At 36.8% G+C, this 8851-nt stretch overlaps 1 protein-coding gene across 1 annotated transcript in view; it reads left to right on the top strand.

Moving 5' to 3' along the window:
* Window positions 1-8851, top strand: part of TASP1 (taspase 1) — a 266491-nt gene that overhangs the window by 52255 nt on the left and 205385 nt on the right. The window contains exon 5 of the mRNA XM_017869316.1: window positions 7021-7141. Coding sequence (XP_017724805.1) covers window positions 7021-7141 — 121 coding nt within the window. The remainder of the gene's footprint in view (window positions 1-7020; window positions 7142-8851) is intronic.

Raw genomic sequence — 8851 nt, 5'->3', positions numbered from 1 at the left:
TTATTGGTCTGAAATTCTCTTTTCTGTTGTGTCTCTGCCACGCTTTGGTCAATCAGGATGATGCTGGCCTCATAAAATGAGTTAGGGAGGATTCCCTCTGTTTCTATTGATTGGGATAGTTTCAGAAGGAATGGTACCAGCTCTCTTTGTACCTCTGGTAGAATTCGGCTGTGAATCCGTCTGGTCCTGGACTTTTTTTGATTGGTAGGCTATTAATTTTTGCCTCAATTTCAGAGCCTCTTGTTGTTCTATTCAGAGATTCAACTTCTTCCTGGTTTAGTCTTGGGAGGGTGTATGTGTCCAGGAATTTATCCATTTCTTCTAGATTTTCTAGTTTATTTGGATAGAGTTGTTTATAGTATTCTCTGACGGTAGTTTGTATTTCTGTGGGGTCAGTGGTGATATCCCCTTTATCATTTTTGGTTGCATCTATTTGATTCTTCTCTTTTTTCTTCTTTATTAGTCTCGCTAGCGGTCTATTCTCCAGGCATGGGAGAGAATCTCCTGGTCTGTCAGTTGCTAAGACTATGGGAAAAGCACAGTATTTGGTCAGAAGTGTCCCGTTTTTCCAGGTGTAGTCTGTCACGGCTTCCCTTAGGTAGGAAAGGGAAATCCCCTGATTCCTGGTGCTTCCCACGTGAGGCGATGCCCCACCCTGCTTCGGTTCACCCTCCGTGGCCTCCATCCACCATCCGACCAGTCTCAGTGACATGAACCAGGTACCTCAGTTGGAAATGCAAAAATCACCCATCTTCTGTGTTGGTCATGTTGGGAGCTGCGGACTGAAGCTGTTCCTATTCAGACATCTTGGAATGGAAGGCGATTTTTTAAAAACTGTTAAATCAGCCTTGCATTTCTGGAATAAATGCTACTTGATTATGATGTATTATCATCTTTAAGTTAATTAAGGAAATTCTCTTCTATTCCTAGATTTCTGAGAGTTTTTAACATCATGAATGGATACTGAGATATTTTAGGATGTTTTGCAGCAACTATTGATATGATCATGTGATTTTTCCTAGTCTTTTAATTGATTTTCTAATGTTGGACTAGTCTTGTATTATTGGGATGTATCTCACTTGGCTCTAATCTATTGTTCTTTTTATATATTGCTGGATTACATTTGTTAGTATTTTGTTAAGGATTTTGGCACGTATATTCAAGAGGGATGATGTTCCTCATTCTGAAGAAATTTGTAGCATTCAGTGCTTGCTAGAAAAGAAGGAAGATCTGAAATCAGTTATTTAACCTATCATTTTAAGAAACTAGAAAAAGAGAAGCATGTCATCCAAAGTATGCAAAAAGAAAAAACAGATATAAAGATGAGAGTAGAAATCAATGAAATAGAAAACAGAAAGTCAACCAAACCAATAGTTAAGTTAGTTCTTTAAAAGATTAATAAAATTTATCAACATCAAGCCAGACGGATTAGGAATGTAAAAGAAGAGTGAGACATCACTAATATGAGCAATGAGAGAAGGGATGTTTTGATATATTTCTGGTAATATCTTCTAATATGCTTTTACTTTTAGCTATCTGTGCTTTTATAATTAAGGACAGTTTCTTGTAAAGTTTTCTGACAGTCAATGAACCTCTAATTCAAGTCCTTAGACAATTTGAATATAATGTAATTTTTTTTTTTTTTGAGACAGAGTTTCGCTTTCATTGACCAAGCTGGAGTGGAGTGGTGCTATGTCGGCTCACTGTAACCTCTGCCTTCTGGTTTCAAGTGATTCTCCTGCCTCAGCCTCCAGAGTAGCTGGGATTACAGGTGCCCGTCACCGTGCCCAGCTAATTTTTGTATTTTTAGTAGAGATGAGGTTTCACCATGTTGGCCAGGCTGGTCTTGAACTCCTGACCTCGTGATCCCCCTGCCTCGGCCTCCTGAAGTGCTGGGATTACAGGTGTGAGCCACTGTGCCCAGCTGAATTTAATGTAATTGTTGATACGGCTGCATAGAAAGCGATCATCTTGTTATTTTCTATTCCTTTCGTGTCTACTTTGTTCTTAATTCTTCTTCTTATGCTATCTTTTGAGGATTTTTAAAAAATGAACCATTTTTTCCTCCACTTTTATTCTATTAGCTCTACACTTCTTTTATTTTTTAGTAATTGCCCTACCATTTGCAAAATATGCTTTTGGATTATCACAGTCTACTTTCAAATTATATTAATATTATAGACCTTCATGTGTAATGTCAGAAGCTTGTAACAATACACTTCCATTCATTCCTCTCAATCTTTGTGCTAGTTGTGCCCTATAGTTTGCACCTGTATATGTTATAAACCCCATGGTACACTGTTATTATTTTTGCTTTAAACAATTATCATTTGAAGCACTTTGAAAATGAGATGAAAGTTATTTATATCTTCCCACTTATTTAGAGTATTAATCACTTTCATTCTTTTGCAGATTTACATGTGGTATCTTTTTTGTTTGACCTGTAGAATATCCTTTAACATTACTTATAGTGTAGGTTTGCTGGTGAAAAATTATCCCAATTTTTGTGTGCCTGAAGAAGTCTTTATTTTGCCTTTACTTTATGAAGACATTTTGTAGTTTTCTCAGTTTTTAGTTTGTTTCCTCTCTTAGTTCTTTAAAGAGATTACTCCATTGTCTTCTGTCTTGCATTGTTTCTGACCAGAAATCTGCTTTAATATTTTTGTTCATTTTCACATGTGTCTTTTTGCTCTTGTTGCTGTTAAGATTTTATTACTGGTGGCCGGGCGCGGTGGCTTAAGCCTGTAATCCCAGCACTTTGGGAGGCGCGAGACGGGCGATCATGAGGTCAGGAGATCGAGACCATCCTGCGAACACGGTGAAACCCGTCTCTACTAAAAAAATACAAAAAAACTAGACCGGGCCGAGGTGGCGGGCGCCGAGTCCCCAGGCTACTCCGGGAGGCCCTCGAGGCCCCAGGAAATGGCGTGAACCGGGAGGCGGAGCTTGCAGTGAGGCCCGAGATCCGGCCACCTGGCATCCCTCAGCGGGCGAACAGAGCAAAGACCCGTCTCAAAAAAAAAAAAAAGACAAAAAAAACAAAACAAACAAAAAAAAAAAACAAAAAAAAAAACAAAAAAAACAAAGATTTTATTACTGGTTTTCAGCATTTTGATTATGATGTACTCTGATGTATTTTTATTCATATTTTATTTGGGGATTGTTGAGCGTCTTGAATTTGTATGTTTATAGTGTTTATTAAGTTTGGATAATTTTTGGCGAATATTTTTACTGTTCATCCACTTTTCTACTTTCTTTTGGGACTCCAGTTACATGCATGTTGGATCATTCGATATTTCCCATTCTTCTCCAGTACTGTTTTTTTTCTTTCTTTTCCTCCTCCTTTTTCTTCTTTTTCCTTTTTTCACTTTGTCATTTAATTTGGATAATTTCTATTGCTATATTATTACATTTATTGCTATTTTCTTCTGCAGTGCCAAATTTACTGTTAACCATTTTCAAATGCCTTTACCTTAAATTATTGTCTGTTTCATCTCTAAAAATTTTAATCTTTTTTTTTTTTTGAGACGGCGTCTCGCTCTGTCACCCAGGCTGGAGTGCAGTGGCATGATCTCAGCTCACTGCAACCTCCACCTCCCGGGTTCAAGCGATTCTCCTGCCTCAGCCTCCTGAGTAGCTGGGATTACAGGTGAGCATCACCACACCCAGCTAATTTTTATATTTTTAGTAGAGATGGGATTTCACCATGTTCACCAGGCTAGTCTCGAATGCCTGACGTTGTGATCCTCCCTCCTTGGCCTCCCAAAGTGCTAGGATTACAGGTGTGAGCTGCTCTGCCTGGTCAAAAATTTTTATAGTTTTTTTTTTCTTTCCTTCTTTTGCTAATACTTTCATATACCTACCTGAACATATAGAGTGTGTTTGTTTATATAATCTAGTTTAAAATTGTTAGGTAACATTAACATTGTTAGCTAACATTAAAATTGTTTGCTAATTTGGTCATTGATGTCATTTCTACGTTTGTTGTTATTATTTGATATTTCCTCTGGTTGTGGGCCACATTATTTTGCTTACTTGCATGTCCGTACATACTTGCCAACATGTGTTGTTATCTGTATAATTATGGCCATCCTTGTGGGTTTGAAGTAGTATTTTGTTGTGGGTTTTGATTTGCCTTTTCCTGATGACAAAAGATGTTGAACATTTTTCTTTTTCTTTTTTTTGAGATGGAGTGTCACTGTGTCACCCAGGCTGGAGTGCAGTGGTGCATGATCTTGGCTCACTGCAACCTCTGCCTCCTGGGTTCAAGCGATTCTTGAGCCTCAGCCTCCCGAGTAGCTGGGATTACAGGTGCCCACCACCATGCTCGGCTAATTTTTGTATTGTTATTAGAGACAGGGTCTCACCATGTTGGCCAGGCTGGTTTCGAACTCCTGGCCTCAAGTGATCTGCCTGCCTCGGCCTCCCAAAGTGCTGGGATTACAGGTGTGAGCTACCATGCCTGGCCACATTTTTCTATTTTTAGAATTGGTTTTTATCTATTTATTTTTTAGAGACGGGGTCTCACTTTGTTGCCCAGGCTGGAGTGCGATGGCATGTACATCTTTTCATGTGCTTGCTGTTGATTTATGTATCTTATTTGGAGAAATGTTAATTCATATTCTTTTCCCATTTTAAATTGTGTCATCTTTTATTTTAGAGTTGTGGAATTTTAAAAAAATATATATTCTGGATATAAACTCCTTATTAGATACATGGGTTGCAATTTTGTTCTTCCATTTTGTGTTTTTTTTCCCCTGTTTTCTTTATGGTGTCCTTTGAAATAAAAGTTTTACATTTTGACGAAGTCCTATTTACCTAGTTTTTTCTTTGGTTGTTTGTATTTTTGGTGTCATATCTAAAACTATTTTGTTACCCAAGATTATGAACATTCGTTGTTATATTTTCTTTGAAGAGTTATGTAGTTTTAGCTATTACATATAGGCCTTTGGTCCACTTTGAGTTAACGTTCATACATGGTGTGAGATAGGGGTCCAACTTCATTTTCTTATATATGGATATCTAATTGTCCCAGTACCATTTATTGAAAAGACTATATCTTCTGGCCAGGCGCGGTGGCTCATGCCTGTAATCCCAGCCTTTTTGGAGGCCGAGGCGGGTAGATCACAAGGTCAGAAGGTCGAGACCATCGTGGCTAACATGGTGAAACCCCTGTCTCTACTAAAAATACAAAAAATTAGCTGGGTATGGTGGTGGGTGCCTGTAGTCCCAGCTACTCGAAAGGCTGAGGCGGGAGAATGGTGTGAACCCGGGAGGCGGAGCTTGCAGTGAGTGGAGATCACGCCACTGCCCTCCAGCCTGGGCCATGAAGCGAGACTCCATCTCAAAAAAAACAAAAGAAAAACCAAAAAAAAAAAAAAAAATTTATTGAATTGTTGTGGCAACCTTGTTGAGTTGATTATAAGTATAAGGGTATATTATTTCTGGATTCTCAGTTCTATTATATCAATTTATATATCTATCCTTAGCTTTTTGTCTATATTACACTGTCTTGATTACTTTACTTTTGCAGAAAGTTATAAAACCTAGAAGTGTGAGTCCTTCGGTTCTGTTCTTTTCAACATTGTTTTGGTTATTCTGGGTCTCTTGCATTTCCATATGAATTTTAGGATCAGCCTGTCAGTTTCTGCCAAAAAAGTAGCTAGGATTTGATAAAGGATTATTTTGAATTAGACTGATTTGGGGAGTATTGCATTGTAACAACAGTAAGTCTTCTGGTCCATGTACATAGAATGTTTTTCCACGTGTTTAGGTATTGAATTAAAATTTTTTCAATGTGTTTTACAGTTTTAGCATACAAGTCTTATACTTCTTTTAAAAAATGTATTTCTATTTTTTGTTTTTGATGTTACTGTGAGATTTTCTTGATTTCATTTTCAGATTGTTTATTGCTAATATATAAAATCCAATTGATTTTGCATATTAATCTCATATCCTGCAACCTTCCTAAACTTAATAATTCTAATTTTTTTTAGTGGAGTCTTTAGGATTTTCTGTATACAGGATCATGTTATCTTGAAACAGTTTTACTTATTCCTTTCCAATCTAGATGTTCTTTCTTTCTTTCTCTCTTTCTCTCTCTCTCCCTCCCTCCCTCCCTCCCTCCCTTCCTTCCTTCCTTTCTTTCTTTCTCTTTCTTCTTTTTGTCTAATTGTCTGGTTAGATTGTACAGTATATTAGTGAATAGGTACTGAGAGTGGATATCCTTGTCTTGTTCCTGATCTTAGGGGATGGCATCCAGTCTTTCACCATTAATTATAATGTTAACTCTGGACTTTTTTTTTTTTGGCATAATTATGATTTACTCGAGCCTCGATCTCCCAGGCTTAAGTGGGACCTCCTCAGCCTCCCAAGCAGCTGGGACCACAGATGCACACCACCACACCTGGCTAAGTTTTAAGTTTTTTTGTATAGATGGTGTCTCACTGTGTTGCCCAGGCTGGTCTTAAACAGCTAGGCTCAAGTGATCCTCCCACCTCGGCCTCCCAAAGTGTTGGGATTACAGGCGTGAGCCACTGCTCCTGGCCTGGCCTTTTCATTGATCCCCTTTGTCAAGTTAAGAAGTTCCCTTATTTAGTTTTCTGTTTTTCTCATGAAAGGGTGTTGGATTTTGTCAGATGCCTTTTTTCTGTGTTTTTTGTTTTTGATATAATGTTTTTTTCCCCTGTATTTTATTAATACAGGGTATTACACTGATTTTCAGACATTAAACCAATCTTACTTTCCTCTTGTTTGTGATATACAATCCATTTTATATTTTGCTGGATTTGTTTTGCTGGTATTTCTTTGATAATTTTTTTGGGTCAATATTTATAAAGTATATTCATCTGTACTTTCCTGCTCATATCTTTGTCGTGTTTTCACATCAGGGTGGTATTGGCATCATACGATGGGTTGGGAAGTATTCTCTCACCTTCTAGTTTGTAGAAAATTTCATGAAGGATTGGCATTAATACTTTTTTTAAGACTAATATTTTAATTTTTGTTTTTGTCTTTTAGGATTCTCCTTTTACAAATGCAGGAATGGGATCTAATCTAAATCTGTTAGGTGAAATTGAGTGTGATGCCAGCATAATGGATGGAAAATCCTTAAATTTTGGAGCAGTTGGAGCACTGAGTGGTATGTGGGCATTATGACCTACTATCTTTGGAGAATCGTGCACGTGACCGTTTCATGCCTTCTAAAGATGATTATGGTCTTTTTCACCATTACTGCTTGGAATAGTGTTTAAAACAAATATTCTTCTTTTTTTATTGAATTTAAAACATAACAGTCTTAGTTATAAGTAGTTTTTGGTTTGAATTTGATCATTCTCCTGTATCCCTTGAAGAGATTAAAGACATTTAATACTTGATTGAGAATATTAATTTTACAATTTGAAATACACACGTAGTTTTTGTTGTAAAAAATTTCAGGTAATATAAATAAAGTTTACCTTTGATCCTCCAAATCTTTTCTTTCTCATTTCCTTTCTCCCTGGGGTTTAACCAGTAAAAATCCAGTGCTTTTATCTATATTTTTATGTAATAGAAACACAGTTTTATTTTGTGCCTGTATTTGTTTTCTTAAAAAATAAATGTGTTAATTATTATAAACTTTTTAGATTTAAATATAATCTTTGGAGATTTTTTCCACATCAGTACATAAAAGATATGTCTCATGTTTTATACTTCATTTTTTAAAGTAAAATATACATGAAATATGTATGAACCTCTGCCTCCTAGGTTCAATTGATTCTTCTGCCTCAGCCTTCCAGGTAGCTGGGACTACAGGCACCCATCACAATGCCTGGCTAATTTTTGTATTTTTAGTAGAAACAGGGTTTCACCACGTTGGCCAGGCTGATCTTGAAGTTGTGACCTCAAGTGATCTGCCGGCCTCGGCTTCCCAAACTGCTGGTATTATAGGCGTGAGCCACCATGCCCGGCCACATATGTACTTCTTTAGGTACATATGCATATATGTTTTGTTTTAATAGATACTGCTGGTTTTCAAAAGTAACTGTTGCAATTTATACTCCCACTAGCAGTGTAGGAGCTTTTCAGTTACTCTGCATCCTTGCCAATTTTTGGTATTGTTATTGTTTTTAAAATTCAGCCATTTTGATATGTGTATAGTGGTATTACTGAGTGTCCCTAGTGACTTATGTGTGTAGTGGTGTTCAATTCGAGTGTCCCTAGTGACTTATAAGAGCCTTTTCATATGCTTATTGACCATTTAGATATCCTTGTTGAGAAGTGCATGTTTGCACCTTTTGCAGATTTTTATTTGATTATATCTTCTATTGATTTGTTGGAGTATTTTAAATATTTTACATACAAATCCTTTGTAAGATACATGTATTATGGATATCTTCTCCCAGTCTGTGGTTTGCCTTTGCAGTCCCTTAATGGTGTTTTTTGATGAATAGAAGTTTCTGATTTTAATGAAGTTTAAGTTCATTAAAAGCAACCTTTTCTTTTATGATTAACTCTTTGTATTTTAAGAAGTTTTTGCCTGTTCAAAGTTATGAAGATAGTCTTCATTCTTTTCTTTCTGTAATTTTATTGTTTTTATCTTTCACATTTAGCTTTCTTATCAAGCTCGAGTTAATTTTTGTATATGTAACATAGGGGTCAACATTTGTTTATTTTTTCCTCATATGGATATCCAAATGGTCCATTGCCCTCTATTGAAAGGAAGTCTTTTCCTCATAGAATTGTGTTGGGAAATTAGGTGGCTGTGTGATAATTTGTTTCTGTACACTGTTACGGCTGCTTTCAAAAATGAGTTGGGACCTGGGAGGCGGCGGAGCTTGCAGTGAGCGGAGATCGCGCCACTGCACTCCAG

Source organism: Rhinopithecus bieti, unplaced genomic scaffold (assembly GCF_001698545.2).
Source record: "Rhinopithecus bieti isolate Rb0 unplaced genomic scaffold, ASM169854v2 scaffold_8, whole genome shotgun sequence".
Taxonomy (NCBI): domain Eukaryota; kingdom Metazoa; phylum Chordata; class Mammalia; order Primates; family Cercopithecidae; genus Rhinopithecus; species Rhinopithecus bieti.
Note: the sequence above shows the minus strand (reverse complement) of the source record. Positions and strands in the feature narration are given on the sequence as shown.